General features: G+C 34.9%; 6 protein-coding genes across 15 annotated transcripts in view; 2 read left to right on the top strand and 4 right to left on the bottom strand.

Annotated features, from left to right (window-relative positions):
• Positions 1 to 1554: 1554 nt before the first annotated feature.
• On the bottom strand, positions 1555 to 5418 carry LOC105210065 (uncharacterized). The gene is made up of 5 exons (XM_011180792.3): positions 5256 to 5418; positions 2999 to 3065; positions 2862 to 2914; positions 2480 to 2668; positions 1555 to 2417 (listed from the first exon to the last, which is right to left on the bottom strand). The coding sequence occupies exons 2-5, from the start codon at positions 3039 to 3041 to the stop codon at positions 1947 to 1949; spliced, it is 756 nt and encodes a 251-aa protein (XP_011179094.2). The 5' UTR covers positions 3042 to 3065; positions 5256 to 5418; the 3' UTR covers positions 1555 to 1946.
• A 2169-nt stretch (positions 5419 to 7587) lies between these two features.
• On the bottom strand, positions 7588 to 9235 carry LOC105210066 (uncharacterized). 4 transcript variants are annotated; one of them, XM_054233206.1, is made up of 5 exons: positions 9109 to 9235; positions 8928 to 8983; positions 8815 to 8867; positions 8348 to 8536; positions 7588 to 8285 (listed from the first exon to the last, which is right to left on the bottom strand). In XM_054233206.1, the coding sequence occupies exons 2-5, from the start codon at positions 8968 to 8970 to the stop codon at positions 7815 to 7817; spliced, it is 756 nt and encodes a 251-aa protein (XP_054089181.1). In that variant the 5' UTR covers positions 8971 to 8983; positions 9109 to 9235; the 3' UTR covers positions 7588 to 7814. The 4 variants fall into 4 exon arrangements, with proteins under 4 accessions (XP_054089181.1, XP_028894803.1, XP_028894802.1 ...); XM_029038970.2 differs by having other exon boundaries at positions 9114 to 9178; XM_029038969.2 differs by having other exon boundaries at positions 9095 to 9172.
• A 1945-nt stretch (positions 9236 to 11180) lies between these two features.
• On the bottom strand, positions 11181 to 13966 carry LOC105210064 (uncharacterized). The gene is made up of 5 exons (XM_011180791.3): positions 13833 to 13966; positions 13338 to 13393; positions 13226 to 13278; positions 11772 to 11960; positions 11181 to 11712 (listed from the first exon to the last, which is right to left on the bottom strand). Exons 2-5 carry the CDS (start codon positions 13378 to 13380, stop codon positions 11242 to 11244), a joined length of 756 nt encoding a protein of 251 aa, XP_011179093.2. The 5' UTR covers positions 13381 to 13393; positions 13833 to 13966; the 3' UTR covers positions 11181 to 11241.
• A 2236-nt stretch (positions 13967 to 16202) lies between these two features.
• On the top strand, positions 16203 to 17726 carry LOC105210063 (ELMO domain-containing protein 2). The gene is made up of 2 exons (XM_011180790.3): positions 16203 to 17074; positions 17152 to 17726. Exons 1-2 carry the CDS (start codon positions 16547 to 16549, stop codon positions 17581 to 17583), a joined length of 960 nt encoding a protein of 319 aa, XP_011179092.1. The 5' UTR covers positions 16203 to 16546; the 3' UTR covers positions 17584 to 17726.
• Positions 17727 to 17965: 239 nt separating this feature from the next.
• On the bottom strand, positions 17966 to 20388 carry LOC105210062 (secernin-1). The gene is made up of 4 exons (XM_011180788.3): positions 19957 to 20388; positions 19644 to 19831; positions 19288 to 19567; positions 17966 to 19216 (listed from the first exon to the last, which is right to left on the bottom strand). Exons 1-4 carry the CDS (start codon positions 20104 to 20106, stop codon positions 18740 to 18742), a joined length of 1095 nt encoding a protein of 364 aa, XP_011179090.1. The 5' UTR covers positions 20107 to 20388; the 3' UTR covers positions 17966 to 18739.
• Positions 20389 to 20494: 106 nt separating this feature from the next.
• Positions 20495 to 22052, top strand: part of LOC105210060 (protein AF-10) — a 44703-nt gene continuing 43145 nt past the window's right edge. For 5 of the 7 annotated variants that reach the window (XM_029038918.2, XM_011180785.3, XM_011180783.3 and 2 more), the window contains exon 1: positions 20495 to 20911. The gene's annotated coding sequence lies outside the window, so the exon portion shown is untranslated. Of the gene's footprint in view, positions 20912 to 20991; positions 21415 to 22052 lie in introns of those variants that run through there. The other 2 variants (XM_029038917.2, XM_029038916.2) reach the window with 2 other exon arrangements.

Below are 22052 nucleotides of genomic sequence, written 5' to 3'. Positions count from 1 at the left end.
ACGTATGGAGGCTCTCAACCACAGTCAGGCGGCGCTCCTGGCCTTGTCGACGCCACTGACTAACTCCAGCGTAGTCCATAACTGCAAGAAGGCATTGAGCACTCTGAAAGACAAAGTACAATTAGACTTGGTCTGGGTTCCCGACCATAGGAACAACGGTAAAGAAAGGGCAGACGATTTGGCAAAAGCAGAAGCCGTTCTAGACGAATCCGATGCTGTGCCAATACCATACCCGCTAGGAGCGATCAAAAGAGAGCTCAACATACAATTTGAACAATTAGCAGAGAACGGATGGAAGAATACAACAAAATATAAAATAACTAAACAGATATGACCAAAATATGATAAGACTAGATCTGGGGTATTATTAAATAGGTCCAAGAAAAGTATTTTCAGACTTACAGCTACTCTAACGGATCATTGACCATTTGGAGAATATGCAATGAAAATGTGCATACCCTATAATAACATTTGTCAAGGCTGTGAACTAGAGGGGAATAAGGAAACAATATTCCACTTTCTCTGTGAATGTCCAGCCCTATCGCAGATCCGACACAGAACACTTGGAAGACATCAGGCATCAAGCCTTGAATGGATGTCCACTAAAAGCATATCGTACATAAGTAGCTTCATCGAAAACACAAAGTGGTTTGAACGGAAAGATGAAACGGGATAACAGTAAATTATAAGGTCTGCGAATAGTGTATCAAAATGGCACATCTAGTGGTAATTGGGCCATAAAATTATATGGCTGCACTCCTACCTACCTACCTCAACCACCTGCCGTAATAATAAAGTAATGGAAAAGAAATTAATTCCAATAGAGAAAAACTTTAATTTCAGTTCTTTTTCCAATAGGGTTCTTGTATATCTATGCAAATAAGTGTAATTTAGTTTCTAAAGTGTGAAAAATTAACAACTAATCATGAAAAGAGGCGACACCGAAAATTCTCTATGAACTACATATATTGGTGTGCAGAGCATTAGGGTTGTGATGGTTTTTGGAAAGAACTCTCAAGCATAACTGTTATATCACCTAGATTTCCCAAAGCTTTCTATAAGTTTTTAATGGCGAAAATATACTCAAGATGAACTTGTGAAATAAGCTTATAAAGCATCAAAGCATAAAGCATCAAAAATATCATTCCCAACTCATTCAATATTTTGATATACATCGTGTACTCAGACTCATTTCGAAACATACTATCAACATACATATTTTGACAATGATTTAATGACATCATTTTGGCCTTTGACCAAGACGTTTTATCCCGACCACTATACAAAATTTATAGTTTTAAAATAAGCAGATCGATCGTAAAGAGTTATCTTATCGATGGAGGGGAAGCCTTTAAAGGTATTTCTCAGTGCACGTGGCAATTAAATATGCATTACTTTATTTCCGATAAGATTTATGATGTGACTTATAATCAATTGACAACAAACGATATGGTAAGCGTATTTATATTAGTCATGAATATTAGCATTCCGCGATCACTTAAATATTGGATTTATTTCACCAATTTTAGCGGAAGAGAACTGATCAATTAAAAGTGGTTTCTTGTGCTGATTTATTTGTGAACTAACAAACGATAATTATTTAATACTAATATTTACTACACAAACACCTTTAGCAAAGTCGGTTAGAAATAGCGTCTCCATCGTATATATTTTATAGGAATATGTGACCTGGTCTACGGAAATGGGGCTAAGGTGTCAAAAAATCAATTTTCACTTTAGTTAATTCGGATGGAAGGTGAGAGTTGTTTATTTTTAACAGCTGTTTCCCAGAAAACTAGTTTTCGCACGTTAGCTCCCTTTTCGTAGACCAGGTCACATATAGTTATTTGGAAATTTGTATTTTCAATTCATATTCCTTTCAGATAATGTGTTCACAAGCATCTAAATCTAAGTCAATCACACCTTAATTTTTAGTACTTCTTGCTTTACAACAAAAACACAACATGTTCTGAAGTTTTATGCAAAGGATTAATAGTTTGATCAAATGTTTTGCCATTAAAGGTGAAGCGTGTATAGGGCACACTGTTGATCACTTTGAAATTTTGCGAACGACCGGCTTTCTGTGAAAATATGGAGGTAAAGATTGCAGTTACAGCTTTGGGACGCTTATCGCGTAGTTGGGGATGTACTTCATCGACGCCAACCCCCTCGGAGAGTTCACGTGCTAGTTGTATCGTGTAGCGCGCCAATTCACTTGCAACACCACGACGACCCCATTCTGGTAATGTGGCCAGAAACATTAACTCCAGGAGTGTGTCAATTTTATAAAGCTCAAATACATCGGTCTCCGAATCTACATCGATCATAAAGTCCATAAGGGATTGAGCTTGCGGTGATTTTGTGCGCTCTTTGCGGAATTGTACGAAGAAAGGATCCTCGCCGTTCGGTGGAATGTACTGTAAAAAAGGGAGCGTTGTGAGTAAAGAATTTATAATACTGAAATTTTATTCTTATCCACCTGTATTTTATTGAATGAAACACCCACTATTTTTCCACTCTTCACATGCTTGGCAACTAATGATACACCATCATCTGCCGTTATGCGGCATAGTTCACGAAGTTCCGAACGCGCTTGCCCATTTTGCGGCAAATTGATTTCACATGCAATGCTAACGGACTCGTACAAAAAGAACGATTTATCAAGTACCTAAAGTAAAGTAAGTAATATACATACATACGTAAAAGTGATAATTTATAGTATTCAAGGTTCGGTCCCGTCCGAATTTAATTTCTCTTAATTTTTTTTAGTATGCCAACGCGTGACAATTAAAGACGTTCACAATTAGTTCGACTAGAGACTTTTTTATGTTGTAAATACCTAGGTGTTACTATTTATTTACCTCTAAAGCTTCTTCCAAATCAGTTTCGGTTAAACTTCTCACTTCGAACTCATCTGTAATAAGAATTTGAATAACAAAATATTTAAATTATTAGCACTTAAACACTTTCAATTTGTATAATTCATCGTTATACTTGCCGTTGCTAAATTTACCCCACAATCGACCATTGTTGACTCTCATCTTGTGTTAATTTGGACGGAATATCTAAAATATAAATTCACATATTAATAATATTATGTGTCAATCTAGCTAATAATGATAAAAATAATAGCGCTAATATACACTTTTTAATTAATAGTTTTTAGTTTTAGTGTTGATTGTCGAGAGTCGAGTGCTAACTGAGCTGAGACTTGTTTGTTTTTCAAAACGTTGCTATTCGTGTGAACTGTAATCAGCTAATGACTGAGTACCAGTGGCCGCCAGCACATTGCCCACCAAGCGCTCTCTAAGCGTGCTCTGAATCTTTGTGTTTTTCACAAATACTTTCAAATCACTAGCATGAAACGACGGCAGTGCTGACACTCTATATAAGTAATTTATCTTTTCCATCATTTTAGAAAAATATAAATTTAAAAATCGTCTATTAATTAGTATAAATTCATTCATAAATTTATTTCATTTTGTTAAAGCAAAAGATTCCTACTTTTTTTGGGTGTAATATTTTCGTACCACAACTGTTGTGAGAAAACTAGCTATGAACTGAATCCTGCCCGAATCGAACAAGTTCGGGAGCAATTGAAAGGGTTACTGGGACAAAAGAGTAGCTCTCAAGACGCACTCTTTTGTCACAATAAAGTGCTGAACACATAGACGACGACAAGCGCCGAGCGACATCTAACATATATTAATAACACACGTTCTTATGGGCACAGCTTTTTAGACAACAAGTTGTCGCTGTCGCCAAATTAGAAATGTTTCTGAACAGCGGCGAACGCAGGGGGGGGGGGGGGGGGTTTTGGGGTGTTAAACCCACCCCCCAAAGTAATTGAATTTTTAAATAATAGAATTTAATTCTACATAGTCATTTGAAAAATTTTAATTTGTTGTTTTCAAAGCAATCTTTCTGCCGACGATGTATGAATATGTAAAATAAATGAATACATTAGTCACTAACAGCGTTGCCGTTTTGATACAATTGTATCTTTTTTGATACTTTTTTTCTAAATTTTGTGATTTGATACTTTTTTGTTCACAAACGGCCTATTTTGATACTTTTCTGCTGATAGAATTTAATTTTTTGAAATTATGAAAATGTTAAACTAAAAACAAACCTATTTTATCTGGATAGTATTAAAAAGTTGTGGGAATGTAGGCCAATTAAAAAACCCAGAAAAATATAAACTGGACAGAGACATTTTTTTAATTTGCTTCAAAGTAATGAGTTTGCCTTATAACTCTGTGGCTGTTGAACTGGATTTTTTTAGATTTAAGGGGAATTGTGAGTCGAAAATGGACTTAAAACATCGAGAGCTGCTTTCCAAAATTGAAAACATTTTGCCAAATAAATGCATAAATCTTGACGTTATTGAGATGCAGGAGACAGTTCGTGTTTTAGAAAAGCAGTGGTCCGCTGATGTAGAAGATCCCGATGATTTCGTTGCTGAATTTAGAATGTGGAAAAGGTTAAAAATCTTTTCTTCATATTATATTTTCTAAATAAAATTTTGAATATATTTTCAGGACGCGTTGAATTGTTGCGATGCAAAAATTTTCAAAATAGTGCATCGCTTTTTAAAGATTGGAGCAACAATCCCTATATCTGTCGCTTCAAGTGAACGCTCGTTTTCCTCACTTCGCAGGCTTAAAACATATTTAAGAAATAAAACTGGAGAAGCACGCCTGAACGAAATGGCTCTCTTGAATATCCATAGAGATATAGACGTGACGGAGGAAGAGATTTTAAATGTTATGGCCCAAAGTAAAAGAAGATTAGACCTAAATCATATTAGACTTGCATAATGCAAAAATTCAAAAACAGTTTATACCACTTTATAGGGTGACTAAGCATTCTTTTGTATCGAATTCTACAGTACTTGTATGTGAATTGTTCCTTCAAAGAGCCTTATGAGAGCTATTTTTATTGATGTTCCTTTTTTTTGGTTCTGCCTAGTTCAAAAGCTCCTTTTGAATGAGTTCAAGAAAGCGTTTATTTAAAGCTATCCGTTAATAACATAACACAAATGGAAGCAAAGTGCCACTTATGACTTATGAATTATCACCAAATTTTGTTATCAAAAAGCATAATTGGGAGCACTTAAGTACATACATACATATGAATATTGTTTAAAATCTCATATTTATTATTAATTCTAACCGTATAACTGATGCAACTAGTCAATAAACAATTTACCGTTATATCTGTTTATTTAAAAACAATTTCACCGTGAAAATTACCTTTAAGTTAGAAATAGAAATATTTTCAAGTGTATTTTGATATTTTTTCCGTAGCAGTGTGTTGGAGCACACTCAACAATGACCGTTATTACAGTACGACAACGCGCGACTAAAATCTACGATTTACTGTACGGTCTGTTCTGCTAGCCGCAAAGTGTTTTATCAGCTATGTAATCTAATCGCGTACTTAATAATAGTTTCAATCAATGCATAAGTGTACATAGGTACATACATAGTTTTACATGCGAAAGCATCCAATTGCAAACAGTTGACACAGCTGTTAGTATATAAACACTTAATTAGATATTCAAAAGTACAACACTTTCCTCGTGCAAATTGCATTGTTATATAACATTAAGTTATTACTGTAAATTAGGTAAATCGGTTTGGAAAGCACCTTGTTAAATTTATAAAATATTTATGCGTGCTTCTAATTATTGAAGTTTAAAGGGTGATCCATTTCGAGGTTCCCTCTTTTTATAGAAAAACACAGAAAATTCAAATTTAATGGGGAATGCTTATTATCATTCGAAACAATATTATTTTTTATTATTATTTTTTAATTATCTTTTTCGAATGTTAGCCGCGGCTACATCTCAGATGGTCCAACCGCTGAGTCCAATTTTCGATGACACGTTCGAGCATTTCGGCTAGTAGCTAACGCATGACAAGCCTGATGTTTCGCTCTAAAGCCTGGATCGAAGCAGGATTGTCCGCATTGACTTTAGACTTTACATATACCCACAGGAAAAAGTCTAACGGTGCGATATCACACGATCCTGGTGGCCAATCGACCGCCCCAAAACGTGAAATTATCTGCTGACCAAAGTCTTCTCTCAATAAATCCATTGATAGATTGATTGTTGAAACTAAATGTCGCCGAGATCACGATCTTCAATTTCAGGCATCAAATAGTCGGTTATCATAGCGCGATAACGGTTGCCATTGACGATTACGTTCTGACCGGCATAATTTTTGAAGAAATATGGACCGATGATTCAGCCTCATCGCTGAACAGAATTTGGCTCGAAAACGTCGGAACTTCTTGAAACTTTTCAAGAGTCCATAGAGCGAAGCGATGTCGTTTGGGAGGGTCAATCGTATGATTTAGAAATTTTCTAATATATAACCAATTTCCCGCTGGGTAGTCATGAAAGATGCTCTAGCTAGTGAGTATCATACACTTAATCATAAGCGTGTTCGTAATTAGTATTTGCTAATTGCTTAAATGGAGTGTAATAGATCGCACTCAATATAATAATAAATTCGTGGAAGTATGCAATTTATTAACGTAGGGTCGATAAAGTAAATATGTAAACTAGTAAATAATTAAAGTTAAGTTAAAATACAAATTTTATACTCTCGCAACATGTTGCAAAGAGAGTAATATAGTTTTGTTCATATAACGGTTGTAAAACATGTTAGATATAGAGTTATATGTACCAAAGTGATCAGGGTGACAAGTAGAGCTCAAATCCCAATGTCTGTCTGACCGTCCGTCCGTCTGTGAAAGCTGTAACTTGAGTAAAAATTGAGGCATATTGATAAACACGTGTTTTCTGGCACCAGAAGAAGAGATTGCTTTCGTAGAAGGGTCAAATCGGACCACTGTCACGCCCACAGAATGGTGAAAACCGAAAACATACAAAGTGTCATAAGTAAACCATAAATAAAGCTATCAAAGAATAAATAGTACAAAGGATCGCACTAGCGTGTGGCATACTTTGATGTAATTGTTTTGGGAAAGTGGTCGCACCGCCCAGTACTAAGTTCTCGTAAACAACTAAAGCTACTTATATCAACTAAACTCTCTAGAGTCGTTTCCTTTAGAGAGTATAAAATGTTTAGTTACAACCGAACGTTGCCCTTCCTTACTTGTTTTTATTCTGATGATAAGTATAGATAAGGAATGGAAAAATATCTTCAAGCTATTCTTTATGCAACTGAAGAAAGATACATACTATTCCGAACATCGCTCAGATTCACAAATTTGATCGTTTAAATACTTGCGGAGCTCACACTTTATGTAGAGCTTACGCAGATCCAACTATTTATAAATATAAGACAGTACTTTGATATATTTTTAAAAACTTTATTGTTCTCGTCCTGAAAAGTCAATGTCCCATTCGGCATTTTTGTTTCTAAAGACATCAAACCTTACGTTTCTTGAGTCCCTAAGAAATTTATTCTCAACGTTTTTATGAGACAGATGACACGTGTGTGTAAATTGACAATAAACGACTAAAGCCAGCCTAATTAGTCATGAATATTATCAAATTGAATATTCGATTTATTTGACAATATTTAGTGGAAGTGAACGGATCTATTAAAATTGCTTTCTTGTGCTGATTTATTTATATTACATATACAAACGTACATAAGCCGATACATATTTAATACTATATTTAATACACAAACACCTAGAGCACAACCGCTGGGCTATAGCGTTTCGATCATATACGTAGTTATTTGGTTAATTATAAATATATTCAAATCAATTTCTCTTTAGCTGTATCAAATCTGAATCAAATCACTCCTTAATTTGTATTCCTCTTTGTTTTACAATAACATCGCACAATGTTCTGAAGTTTTGTGCAAAGGATTGATTGATTGATCGAAAGTTTTGCCATTATAAGCATAGTCTGTATAGGGCACTCTGTTGATCACTTTGAAATTCTGCGAATTACCAAATTTCTGTGAGAATATGGAAGTAAAAATTGCAGTTACAGCTTTGGGACGCTTATCGCGTAGTTGCGGATGAATTTCATCGACGCCAATCCCCTCGGAGAGCTCACGTGCTAATTGTATGGCATAGCGTATCAATTGACTTCCAATACCACGACGACCCCATTCTGGTAATGTAGCAACGAACATTAACTCCAGGAGTGTGTCAATTTTATAAAGCTTAAATACATCGGTCTCCGAATCTACATGGTTCATAAAGTCCATAAGGCATTGAGCTTGCGGTGATTTTGTGCACTCTTTCCGGAATTGTATGAAGAAAGGATCCTCGCCGTTCGGTGGAATGTACTGTAAAAAAGGGAACGTTGTGAGTAAAGAATTTATAATACTGAAATTTTATTCTTATCCACCTGTAATTTATTGAATAAAACACCCACTATTTTACCACTCTGCACATGGTTGGCCACCAACGATACGCCATCGTCTGCCGTTGCACGACATAGTTCACGAAGTTCGGAACGCGCTTGCGCATTTTCTGGCAGATGGATTTCACAGGCGATGCAAATGGGCTCGTTCAAAAAGAACGATTTATCAAGTATCTAAAGAATTGTAATAAAAAAATTATAAAAAATATACGAAACTTGAAATCGGTTTACAGAACTTAAGGAATAGACAGTTTGATTTAACCGTATGATTTCCGAGACTATATTCTTAAATGAAATACTTTTGAAGTTATCTCATATATTCTTTTACATTATTTCAATTTGTGAGGTTATGACTATTTGCTTTCTTTATAATTTCCAAAGTCTTTTATTTACTATACTCGTTGTAAATACTTTATAAATATAAAAAAACATTGGCTGTACTCATAATTTACCTCCAAAGCCTCTTCCAAACCAGATTTTGTTAAACTTCTCACTTCAAACTCATCTAGGTAGAATAGAAAATTAAAAGTAGTTATTTAAATTATAAAACGGTTTCAATACTTGCCGTTATTAAATTTACCCCATAGACGACCATCGTTGGCTCTCATCTTGTGATAATTCCTATAGAAATTAACCCCAAATAAAATATAATTTCTTCTATTAATAATATTCATTTCAATCTCTTTAATAATGATAAAAATAAAGCAATAATAAAGCGTTGTTTTTCTGTACCAGCTGCAACAAACTCAACTATAACCGATATGACAGGATGACAACGCTCGACTAAAATATTATCTCCTTTGGGCACAAATGTAATTCAGCCTGTTCTGCTGGCGGCGATGTCTTTTATCAGACCTAGTGAATCTAATCGTTTATTTATTAATATTTATATCGTACGCGCATTAAGTTTACATAAAACACACATTTAAACACATTTCGCATTAAATTTTTATTACGAAAATAGGTGTGGCAAACACCTTGAAAAATTTATATGCAAACATAACGGTACTAAAATTTCGCACAAGTCATACATTGCCAATTTCATAGTTGGTCCCTTGATGTAATCATAATACAGTAATCTCCTACTTGCCAAAACTCTATACATTAAACGATTAACTAATTACATTAATGGAGGATGGGATCATGTGTAGAAGTTCACGTAAGTGAGGAAAGCTTTTGATTGTCATTCACTTGGGAGTGGCCAGAAACGATTCTTCTCCACATGATTCAAGCAGCTCACGACTTCCGGTTTTAAACCAAGTATCCTCTGGGTAGCTAACAAACATTCGTTTGAAGGCGAGCTAAAGTGAGAAGCGAACCCGCTTCTGCGGTTGTGCGTAGGGCTTGGGACCCACCGCATAAAAACGAAGTACCAATGAAAAATCGATAAAGAAAAGATGAGACACCCCCCAAAACACACAAAAATATTTTTTTCTGAGGAAAATTTTCAAATATTTTAAAAAGCATTTGCTCCAAATGTTTAACTTCGATATTGTTGTTGTATAGGATCATTTTTCGACAATGCTCAGCGCATTCATTGCTAAAAATATTAAAAGACACTTAAAGACACAAAGGAACTTAAGAGGTCAGGGGTAGTCCGAAGACGAAAAAATTAGAATTTTCAGTAATTTTTTTGCTATTAATATGGCGTTATTACACAATAACAATGTTTTGACATGATATCACGAAAATTTTAAAAATAATAATTTATAATATCCAAAGTTATAGATGTTTGTGTTGACCTAGTTCAAAAAAAGGTCCTTGCGGTGACAATTAAGTCCTTAGAGATTCATCTAAAATCAATCGGATAAAAAAATTAGTTTTATAAATAGATTTTTGGAAAAAATTCAACAGTTATTTGGTCTTAAAAGCTGTATAAATATGATTAAAATCTACTGAGCAGTTTTCGAGTTACAGTTGTCACCAGTTCAAGAAACATAGTTTTGAGAAAAACACATTTAAAGTTTCACACTCGCGTTTTGGAGTGCCCGAGGACTCTTTGTTATTTGTCAAATAACTCGAAAAGTAATTACTGGATCAACTTCAAATTATTTCAGAGAATATTTTTAAGATATTAAACTTAATGAAAATGCAAAAAAAAACTAAAATTGATTTTTTGAAAATTCTGACTACCCCTAACCTCTTAAACTAAGTGCCTGCGGAAGGAAGGGGAAGTTTATATGTATGTAAAAAAGTGTAGACACTTAAGCGGGCATCACTGTATGTAAATATTTGACTTAGTTAAGCGATTAATTATTATTGATATAATAATAAATAAGTAATAATATTTTTATTATTATATGTACTATTGTTATGACACATGTTTACATTGCGTTGTTTTTTTGCTGATAAAAGTGGATAAGGAACTATAAGAACTATTCATACAGGTTGAGGTTCATTACAATTGAATTGCACAAAATCTTCAATTTGATCAATTGTGAGCTTGCTATGCTTCCGCTTTCTACAGAGCTCTTCCAAATCCAATAATTCCTGAACAATTTATACACTACTTTTTCGATGTCTACCGAATTTTAGTTATATTGATGAACAACTCAAAATTTTCAAAAAAAAAAAGAGACAGCGAATCAATTTAGTATCTCCGAACGTTAACTAAGATGTTTTTAATCCATTTATAATGGATGTTATATATGAAATTGCCTATAGCTTCTGCGTTCGAAAGAAACTCTGAATTAAGCACCAACTTTCAAAGTAAATAAAGAATGATACGCGTAAGAGTAGATAGTCAATTCTATTCTAAAAAAAATATTTAAAATATTGTCAATTCAAAACAACACTTAAACAAAAAAATAACGACGAGTGTTATTTTATTATATTTATTTCTTATCATCTCGTCTCTATAAGATACTTCACACACCGTTTCATAACAAAAATATCACATGTTCGGCGTATTGATGTATTGGATTGACGCGTTGATCGAAGGTTTTGCCATTGTAAGACATTTTTGTGTAGGGTACGGTGTTGATTACTGTGAATCCCGTTGTGCGACCCGCTTTCTGCGAGAACTTGGATGTGTAGATTGCAGTCACCGCCTTCGGGCGCAACGCGCGCAATGCTGGATGTACTTCGTCGATACCAATACCTTGTGACAACTCTCTCGTTAATTCAACGGTATAACGTACCAATTCGGTGGCGATACCACGCTTTCCCCAATCTTGTAATGTAGAGAGGAACATCAGCTCCAGTACCGTGTCAATGTTATATAATTTATAGACATCTCTAGCTGAATTGATATCGATCATGAAGTCCATTAGACGTTTAGCTTGTGGACTTTTCGCTTGCTCATTGCGGAAATTGATAAAGAAAAGTTCCTCGCCAGCTGGTGGCAGGGGCTGGAAGAACAAAATATATATATATAGTAGAATTGATACGATGCATCACTGAAACCCACCTGTATTTTGTTGAACGATACGCCCACTATTTTACCGCTCTCCACGTGTTTGGCTACCAACGAGACACCATCATCGGCAGCGATGCGACAAAGTTCACGTAGTTCACCACGCGCTTGCGCATTTTCGGGCAGATTAACCTCGCTGCCAATGCAAGCGGACTCGCACAAAAAGAAAGATTTATCAAGTACCTGGAATGATGAATTGAATATTATTATTATGCTGATTGAACAGATTACAATTCAAAGAGAAATATTTAGACTTCAGCGTCTCTGCGTCAGACGTATTATAAAATATGAAAATATAACACGAGTTTTTTTAAATAACGGTCGTTGTTTTTTTATATATGTTGACCCCTCTCTGGAATTATCAGCTCTTATAATAGAAAATGAAACAAGTAATAATTAATCAACCACTTTTACAGCAACAAAGTACTGATAAGAGAAATAATGACAGTCACTAAAATTGAAATGATAATGAGCGCTGTAGACCCCCTGCGGATAATTATATTTTAGTGAAATTAGACACAATAAGCTCAATAGATTTTATATTTAAAACAAAAAAAGCGAGTGGATTAGTGCGTGACACAAATCGATTTTCCCCGTGTTCACAACCGTTACATATGATATATTGACAGTTATAAATAATAAAATTCTAATTAAAATGAGATTGCGTGCTAGAGTAGTATATTTTATAAAAATCCGACAATCGTTAAGAAATATTAAAAGTGCTATTAATAAATTAAAAAGTAAGTTTAAACAGAAACACGGCCTGACTGCTGTCAGTAGGTGTACACGCGAAATTATAAATTTTGCAACATACATATTGACATGTGAACTTATAAACAAATAGTGAGCATGACTTAGGAATATTCCTATGCCGGCTTATGTGATAACAGACCCTGTGGATTGCTTGTACTATTAATACATTATTAGTAAATTTTTGTACTAATATATGTATGATATAGATAGGGGCGTCACATGGCTTAGTTCGAAAGTGTCTTGTGTCTATTTCAGGGGTCAAATTTGATAATTCTTGTCTTGACTACTGATTAAGTCGTTTTAACAGTTGTTATAAGATCACTTTGTGCGCTTAACCTACAAAGAATTATTATTTAATTACTTGTATTATAGAATCTATGAAGTAAACAAGTGAGAATAATATACAATGAATCACATGTGTATTTTTTGTAATTTAAATAAACCTTCTACACCACTTTGTATTCTACTCAAGATAGTGACATTGTAATATAAGTTTCTTTTATAATAAATTCCATTTCTATGCAAATGGCTGCTTCTGTTAAAAATAATCGAAATAGTCTTCTAGAATAGAACTCATTATTTATAATATCATTTTATGAAGAATTGTTCCATTCATTTGTAGGTAACATATAGAAAATAATGTAACCTAAAATAGTTTACTATATTATAATATAGTTTAGTATATTATAAATTACCTCCAAAGCTTGCGGCAAATCAGCCTTCGTCAAACTTCTCACTTCAAATTCATCTTAAATAAAAATAAAATTGTAAATACAAAGTTTCAATTTGTACAAAAGCCATATTCACCATTATAGAATTTTCCCCAAAGGCGGCCACCGTTATCACGCATTTTATAAATGTTGCTAGACGAAAATTAAAAAAAGCGTTATACATTTTCTAAACAACCAATTAATCGATATACACTACAACACTAAATCACCAAACTATGAATTTAAAATTTCAATTAAAGGATGTACACATGGAATCTCGATCAGTTACCATTTCCACAATTTAAAATTTTTTAAATAGTTTTGTATTTTATTGCTTTATTTAATTTTTTTATTGGAATAATATTTTAGAAACATCAAAATACAAAAAATATTTTAAAATGGTTTTTATTTTTGCATATTAAAATTTAAAACATTCACCGCATATTAAACCAAATGTTCTTTAGCTTTTAGCTTCAATTAAAACTATTTAAATTTATTTAGATTTGCTATCCTGTACGTATAGTTCTGCAATGCACTGCATGTTGCCTAATAATATACCACTAAATATAGCAAAATTCTTTTTAAAAATCACCTTTATATACGCAGGATTCAGGAACACAAAATAATTTATTATTTTCTGAGTAAATCGGATTTACTAATAAAATTAATAAACTGTTTTAGTGTATGTTAAAGCACGACTATGGCTCAGATGAATATTTTGTGGGTTTATATAGCAATTAGTATTTCTTATCAAAATTTGAAATCTAACAGTTCCTTTTCCAGGTGCCTGTGTGTTGTTTGTGTATGTTCGTAAATGTAATGTTTTGAATTAGCAGCATACCAAGTCATAGCGAGCAGAACATCACGAGTTCAAAAAAAGGCGATACAAACTAATTAAATATAACACGTACATATATAAATATATCAAGAGAACGGCTTTGGTATTTATATTTATGGTTAATAATTTAAATTTCTGCAAGTCATCACTACCAAAACAGCAATACATTGAATTAATTAGCCTGCGTATTATGTGTTAGCATGTATAAACAAATTGCAAAGGGATAAACGTACACAACAGTTTACAGTAATTTCGTCAATATGGCCTTGAGAAACGTATAGAAACTTTAACAGAAATCTCTTATAGCTCTCTGCTAATTAACGCGTGTTTTAGATTAGATTAGATTTATTAGAGGATCGCAATACCTTTCTTACTTTCCCTTTGGGGATATAGAGACCCCATTTCCCTCCTCCTTAAACCCGCAATCGCGTGACATTCCAGGAGTAGGTGCTCAGGTGTTTCCGCTTTCAAATCACAGAATCTGCAAAGGTCCGTAGAGCAGATCCCGAGTTTGTTCAGATGACACCTTAGTCTGAAGTGGCCAGTGTAGAGTGCCACTAGTTGTCTCATTTTGTTTCTTGGGAGCGCAATAAGTTGCTTGAATCTTTTGCGGTTGTACGCCCCTAGGAAGAGTTTCGAGTGGCGAAGCCCCTACAGCCGCATCCAGTAGCGATTCCTACTTTCTAATTCGCCTTTGAGTAGTCCATTTCTCAGAGCTTGCGGACCAACGGCAATGAAGGGCTCTGGCCCTTGAATTTCCTTTCAAAGTGCACCTTTTTGGTAATGTTATCCCTTGGAAGGAGAGCCATTGGAAGTTTCCTCCCTATGATCTCCAATTGGCGGGCGTTTACCATCCTGCTGCTTCCTGGTCCTGGTTTCGTCAGGAACAGTAAAGAGTACTGTTTGCCGTAGAGCCAATCATCATATGGAGTGGGGTTAGGTTCAGGATTGCCTCTAATGCTGCTGTCGGACAAGTTCGAATAGCACCAGTGATGCATACACAGGCCAACCGCTGCAGTTTTGTCAACTGTTTCTCTGCTGTTGACAGGGAGATCCTAGATACCCAAGCCACCGCTCCATAAGAGAATATGGGCCTGATGATCGTGGTGTACATCCATCGCAGTACGTAAGGGTTGCATCCCCAGGTTCTGCACACCATCAGCGCTTTGGTGGCCTTGGCAACCGCGGAGTCCTCATGCTTCTTCCACCTAAGTTTTGATTCTAGTATTAGTCCTAGATACTTTATTTCCTCCACTCTGGCTACTGGTTGCCCACCCATGGTAATAGTACCCAGGGCTGGGAGGGTTCTTATCCTTGTAAAGGGGATAATGGCCGTTTTGGAGGGATTGATGTTAAGTCCGACCTTAACGCACCACCTCTTAGCGAGGGTTAATCCTCTCTGGACAATGTCTCCAAGTATGCTCTCAAATTTACCTCTGGCTATAATTACGATATCATCCGCGTACCCCTGACATCGTATGCCGTTATCTGTCAATATCTCCAAAAGCTCATCCACGACTAGGCTCCACAAAAGCGGCGATAGTACACCTCCTTGGGGGCATCCCTTAGTTGTGCCCAGTCGTATGCTGTTAGAGCCTAACCGAGTTTCAGCAATTCTTGTGCCGAGGACTGCATCTACCTATCTTATAATCGAATCATCGATCCGCCTCCTGTGTAGCGCTCTGGTGACACTTGAGTGGGAGGTATTGTCAAACGCACCTCCTACATCCAGAAAGGCACACAATACCCCTTCCCCATTTTGCAGAGCGTCTTCTACCTCTGTTACTAAGCTGTACAGAGCAGTGTATGTAGATCTGCCAACCCTATATGCATGCTGACTTGCGTGCAGGGGGTAGTGCTCTAATGCCACAGTCCTGATGTAGTTGTCAACGATCTTCTCCATCCCCTTCAGCAGGAAAGAGGTGAGACTGACGTGTTTTAAAAGTTTGCTGACATGCAGAGCTATGGCCAAGAACAATGTTTTAATGTTTTTACAATGACATTTGACTAAAAATATTTATAATTTAAATACTTTATTTCCACACATTTATTTAAAACAATTATTTATTGCTATCTATTGTATGGCAACGCCGCTAGATTCAAGCTGATTTTGACATTTCAGTCTTTATTTACATTTGCACTGAATACAAAAATAAATCAAATCACCTCATATAAACGCACAGAAATCAGCCGAGAAATAAATGTATAAGCTAAAATATACAAACGCATAGGAATAATATTCAATTTGCATACGTGTCTCATGACAAATTTCACAACTAAAAGGATAAAGCAAACATCGAGATAACGTCAAGGATATAAGCAATCGTTATATCAATAGGCAAGTTTCCATGACAGCGTAACCATAACACTGCCGCAATATTGCTGAATGCTTTTTTATAACAAAACAACAAGCAAAATTCATAAATAGATACACAACGCCTACGCTTACGGTATAGAAGGTATAAAAAATGTTTCTGTTTGACTGGGTGCTGCAACGTATTTTGCCAGTGATCTTCCTTTATCTAAGACCGTTCATCAAATGGTTTTTGCATACATTCACGCGGCTAAGCGAACTGCAACGCATTGTATATGGTGCACAGGCAGGTGCAAGTCGCACTCGTCAAGTCGAGCGTTCGCTAATGCAATCACAAAATGTCGAAATACAACATTTACTACGCGAATTGGACACTGCGGTAGAGACATGTAGTGAAGAAGAACTGCGTCAATTGCCTGCACGCGCTGTTAGTGTGGTGCAACGCGCCAAGCATATTAAATCAAAAATACACCCTGACTTTGCGCCACTCTTTGGCACTTGTGTGCTGCACATATGGAGTTACCGACAACTGCTGCATCAGGTGGAGCGCTTACGTGCAGAGGCATACGATGCAAATAACTTGGATCACGAACAGAAGTTGTTGGAGTTATGGAACCGTTTAATGCCAGAAGAGCCGTTGGAGGGACGTATCACAAAGCAGTGGCAGGATATTGGTTTTCAGGTATATAAATATATAATATATTATATTTGAGGAAATTTAACTTAAAAAGTAAATAACTTCTTATTATATAATTATAGGGTGATGATCCCAAAACGGATTTCCGTGGTATGGGTATACTTGGTTTGGAAAACCTGTTATTCTTCTCGCGCGAATATCGTGACGCCGCACATCATGTGCTTTTACATTCAAAACATCCAGTATATGGTTATACATTCGCCATAGTAGGCATTAATCTCACCGCGATGGCATATCGCTTGCTCAAGTCTGGCGATGCAAAAGTCCATTTCTATAATGTGGCAAGTTCGCTTAATCAGGCCTGCTCATTGACTCATTTCCATAAATTCTACTGTTATTTACTTTTCGAATTCGACCGTTTCTGGCTGGAATCGGAACCAACGAATATAATGGATTTCCGTGAGATATATCAACGATTTGAAATATTAATACTGGAAGCCTTACATAATGACAAAACAATATTCAAAACGAATCTTGTTGTGGAGGATGTTTAAAAAATGAGGAAGTAATCTGTTAGCTAATAATTATATAAAATCTACAAAAAAAAATGTATCTCAAATATGCATGTAATATTAAGTAATCTTATAGCACTTTTACTTAAATGTAATTGAATAAAGATTTTAATTGCGAAAAAAAATATTTTGTAGTTTTCAAATTTGTGGTCGCAAATTTTTAAGAGAATAATATTGGACTAATCGTTTGGGATTAAATTGACAAAATATCAGTTATGTTTCCAAATAAATTATAGTACTACAAATAACAAAGTCAATTAGTATTATTTTTTTTGCATTTAGCTTTATTTCAATTGCAATCGGTATTATTCATCATATTAGTGCGGAGCGCAGCGATAAATAAATTCAATAAATCTAAATCTAAATATTTTTATGAGCTTCATTGTATTATCGATTTATGTATATAAAGTTCCTTATACATAATCGTAATCATGCAATTATGTGTGTGTATGCGTATAAATATATGTATGTAAATGCATATGGAATTTATATATTGTGTTTCTATAATTGTTATGCTTACTGTTACACAAAATTTTTCACTCAAGTGAGTGGATGAGCTTAAATCATAGCATGCTTTATAATTTTACATATACTCTCGTTAATCTTCGTCACAAACGTTACGTTGCAAGCTTATTGTGCTGAATGTTAAGTGCCTCGTTATTCTTATAAATACACATTTATATGAAAAAAGGAAATAATACTTATCGAATGAATGTATGCAAGCATCTTTATGTTTATCGCAAAACTAAAAGCATTTTAAATAATGCATATATAAAAAATATAACTTTAACATAAGAAGTCGCGGCTTTTATAATCTTGTTCTTAAATTTACAGTCAGAGAAATCAGTAATCTTTACCTTAATACATGAATAATATACTTATATATACGTGTATAATAAAATAGTCATGGAAAAATCACACATTTCGTCTTAAAATTAGGAATGACAAACATATAAAAACAAGTAAATTGCAAATAAATTAAATTCGTATCAAAATAAACAAAAAAATATCACTTAAGAAATGCATATTTAGCTTTATAATAGAAAATCCGTTATTTTAAAAGGCTAATAAATGTCTTCAGCTTATAATTTACGAAATACTATTAACGTTTATGTTTGCGCTTATTGTTTTTCCCTGTTTAACGGTAAAACTTAACCTCAGCTTCCACACAGTCTTTCATTAATTCGTCCAACTCCTCGTCAGCAGTTGGATGTTCCGCCAAATAAGTATTTAACTCTTCAACGCATGCCGCCTCCAGAGCTTTCAAATCCTCTACAGCAGCCGGTTTGCGTTGAGCATGGAGTTTATGCAAGAGTGTGTGTGTGTTATCCGGTGGCACTTTGGTGAGCGGTGAAATTTTGGGATTAGGTGCAAAAACGAATGGTTTAAAAACTGATTCCGTGGCATTGGGTGTCGCCGTAAACCAATGGCATGAAATGCCAGTTGTAAGCACAGAGACATTAGCCGAACGTGCCGTTGCGGTATCAGCCGCCGAACGTAGTGTATCAAACATGCTAGTCAAAGTGTAGCTACCATCTTCGTTAGGTGCTTCACCGCTCCATTCAACGTCCGCGGCATCGGCTGCGCCGAAACAAGCGGCGAAATTTAATTCACCCTACAATTGGTATTAAGTAAATAAAAACAAATATATGTATATAAGAAATATTCTTAAACAAACTTATATACCTCGCCATCCCAGAGTCCCAGCGTTTTGAGTGCTTCACCTAACTCATCACTTGATTTATCAATCACCGTTTTTACGCTGAGTCCTTTACTTGTTATACGCAGGAAACCGTCTGCCACTCGATGTGCAGCCCATAACTTACCACCGCTGCTCACTAACCACACATCTTTCGTATCACAGACCACAAAACTAAATTTTGCATTATCGGATCCATGGTTAGTTACCAAACCGCCAATACGTTCCACTGCGTCAACAGCGGTTTTGGCAATAGCCAAAGTCAAACTATAAATTTATGGAAATATGTATATATATGAAAATATATAATAATAAGTACAGAAAGGCACAAAAGATAACTCACCGCACAATATCAGTTGACGTGACAGTGTCGCTGTCGTTAGCAGGCTCCTCTGCTGACCAGGAAACTGCAATACACACGTTGCGGTCATTAGCGCCCACGTCACCACCCCAAATGCCTGAACGTGACTTTTGCAATATCATACGCAAAATTTCACCATTCGCTTTAACCACATCGGCACCACCGTCGGGCTAAACAAATCGAAGGATGTGAGAAATGAAAACGCCACGTCATAGTAAAGTGATCAAATTCACCAAAGATTACTCATCCAAGCAATCTTCAGTTAGATACAGACACTAGACAATTTTTTTCTTACCTTCCCCTCAAGTGCGGCATTAGCGTTGTAGTATTGCACCTCTTGTGTTTCTGTTATAGCATCTGCATCTAAAGCATTTCGTCCAAAAATTATAGTATTTTCTGCTGTATTTGGAGATTGCACGACAAAACAATCACCTGATGCAGACATATCGAAAATTTTAATCAATTCAAAACCCCAAGCAAGTTATCAGCTTTCAATTGATTTTTCGCACTGGCTACTTCTGCCAAGTATTGCTTTGATTTCAATTACACGTATTATGGTATATTTAATAAATAATGGCACACAAACGAATAATGGCCAATTTATATTGATTGCAGCAGATTTTTTAAATTTTATTGCAAATCTTATTTTACTGCAATAATATTAGCAAATTAGAAAATTTTCAATGGTGAGCAAATACCGGCCACGGGTGGAATGTGAAAGTGAAGAGATATCGTGTTACCAGATTTCTTTAAGAAATAGGATGAAAGCAAATACCAAAATATGGCTATATAAAACAACTATTGTAAAGCGTGGCAGCATTTACTCAGTTTTCTTGTTCTCTTTCAATATGGTTGGTGTGATGGTGTAGTGATCACGTAAAAACAATATATTTTGCAATAAACTACACTTGAAGTGTAGGAAAAAGTTTTAGACGCATAATTTAAGTGATATTCTAGTAAATTAGAATGAAAAGTGTTAATGATTTCAAATTTTAGTATCTTAAATACCATCTTAAAAATTAGTGCATTCGCGACGTATCTATCGACGAGGTGTGTTCAGTGTTGGCGCGTGTAAAATTTTTCTGTGGGAAAGACGTGTGTTACACCAACAATATTGTCATCCCTTTTCCACTTTTCATTAGTCCAATCGGAAAATGTGTTGCTGGAAGAGCGTACAAGGTGGATTATTTTAGCGGATGATGGCTAAAGGCAAAAGGATAAATGTTTGAGAAGGGGAAATTGAAGTGAGTGTAAGTAAATACAGAGATGGTAATGTAGTTTTTGTTTTTGTGAGTATTTCTAGTCGCTATTGTTGGACTATCTTTTCGCATTCGTTTTGTGGTACTCGTTCGTCATGCAGTTAGTTGGTTTTTGCTGTAAAATTCTTCATTGAAAAATTTAGTTCAAAGACAAATAAAAGGAATTATATTACATTTTCGTCAATAATTAATGCAAAGTTATATATTATACAATGTCTGTAATTCACAAAGTTCGATTGTATCTAATGTGTACAAGTGGAGAAAAATATAAACTGAATTGTAACAAAATGCAGTGAGCAGCAGAAAATCAATATTATTCCTCAAAGTATAATAGAAAATTTTGCTGCATAGTTCTCGTTCTACAAAGGGCGCAGCTCCTTTCAAGAATATCAAAATACTTTCGGTTGTGATATTGAAAAGTTATAATGACTTAATTAAAGAAATGTGGTGCAATATTTAGACAATATTTGTGTTCAAAAATAATAAGTATATCTGTAAGTACCAGTGAAAAACAAGGCGCCAATGCAAACGAGTTTTCATTTCAGTGCTTCGTTAGATTTTAATGTCTTTCGATACATGTTAGCTATTACTGGGGCCGGTATAATGCTTGAATGGCCCAAATAGAAACGTGTTCACCTGCTACAAAGGATTTTAAACTAAAAATTACAGGTGCCAAACAAGTGAATGAATTTTAAGTAATTTCAGAATTTGTCTACAATGCATACTTTAAGAAAAATCAATACTTTAGGTTTTTTTCATTAAAATGCGTTAAATTTGTGTGTGTACATGCATGTAACTTTTGTGTATACTTTGATAGAAAGTATGTACTTAAGTTTATTTGACTAACCAAAAGGTTGTACGTGAGTACATTTCTGTGCCTCTCTTCCCGTAGTCTACAACTTTATATATTTTCATCCCGGTAAAATGGATCCCCGCATTAAAAAAGGAACACTCCCACTTTCAAACTCTTAAAACCACCCTCAATGTCTTTAATTTAATGCGTTAAATGTTCAGAAGAATTCCATGCTTATGGTTATATATATACGGATATATTTTTTATTTACTCCGGCATTCGTATTTTATATATGTGAATGAAAAGGAGGAGAAGAATTTGTACTTATATATAAATAAT

Source organism: Zeugodacus cucurbitae, chromosome 2 (genome assembly GCF_028554725.1).
Source record: "Zeugodacus cucurbitae isolate PBARC_wt_2022May chromosome 2, idZeuCucr1.2, whole genome shotgun sequence".
NCBI classification, from domain to species: Eukaryota; Metazoa; Arthropoda; class Insecta; order Diptera; family Tephritidae; genus Zeugodacus; species Zeugodacus cucurbitae.
This window is presented reverse-complemented; position numbering and strand designations above follow the sequence as displayed.

Coding starts and splice junctions, on each gene's coding strand:
- LOC105210063 (XM_011180790.3), top strand. CDS start 16,547: ATGTTTCTGTTTGACTGGGTGCTGCAACGTATTTTGCCAGTGATCTTC. Junction 17,075..17,151: donor GGCAGGATATTGGTTTTCAG/GTATATAAATAT, acceptor ATATAATTATAG/GGTGATGATCCCAAAACGGA.
- LOC105210062 (XM_011180788.3), bottom strand. CDS start 20,106: ATGTCTGCATCAGGTGATTGTTTTGTCGTGCAATCTCCAAATACAGCA. Junction 19,832..19,956: donor ATGCCGCACTTGAGGGGAAG/GTAAGAAAAAAA, acceptor CGATTTGTTTAG/CCCGACGGTGGTGCCGATGT. Junction 19,568..19,643: donor ACGTCAACTGATATTGTGCG/GTGAGTTATCTT, acceptor ATAAATTTATAG/TTTGACTTTGGCTATTGCCA.
- LOC105210065 (XM_011180792.3), bottom strand. CDS start 3,041: ATGAGAGTCAACAATGGTCGATTGTGGGGTAAATTTAGCAACG. Junction 2,669..2,861: donor ATTTGGAAGAAGCTTTAGAG/GTAAATAAATAG, acceptor ACTTTACTTTAG/GTACTTGATAAATCGTTCTT. Junction 2,418..2,479: donor TTTCATTCAATAAAATACAG/GTGGATAAGAAT, acceptor CCTTTTTTACAG/TACATTCCACCGAACGGCGA.
- LOC105210064 (XM_011180791.3), bottom strand. CDS start 13,380: ATGCGTGATAACGGTGGCCGCCTTTGGGGAAAATTCTATAATG. Junction 11,961..13,225: donor ATTTGCCGCAAGCTTTGGAG/GTAATTTATAAT, acceptor TCATCATTCCAG/GTACTTGATAAATCTTTCTT. Junction 11,713..11,771: donor TATCGTTCAACAAAATACAG/GTGGGTTTCAGT, acceptor TTGTTCTTCCAG/CCCCTGCCACCAGCTGGCGA.
- LOC105210066 (XM_011180795.3), bottom strand. CDS start 9,036: ATGAATATTATTAATAGAAGAAATTATATTTTATTTGGGGTTAATTTC. Junction 8,537..8,814: donor GTTTGGAAGAGGCTTTGGAG/GTAAATTATGAG, acceptor ACAATTCTTTAG/ATACTTGATAAATCGTTCTT. Junction 8,286..8,347: donor TTTTATTCAATAAATTACAG/GTGGATAAGAAT, acceptor CCTTTTTTACAG/TACATTCCACCGAACGGCGA.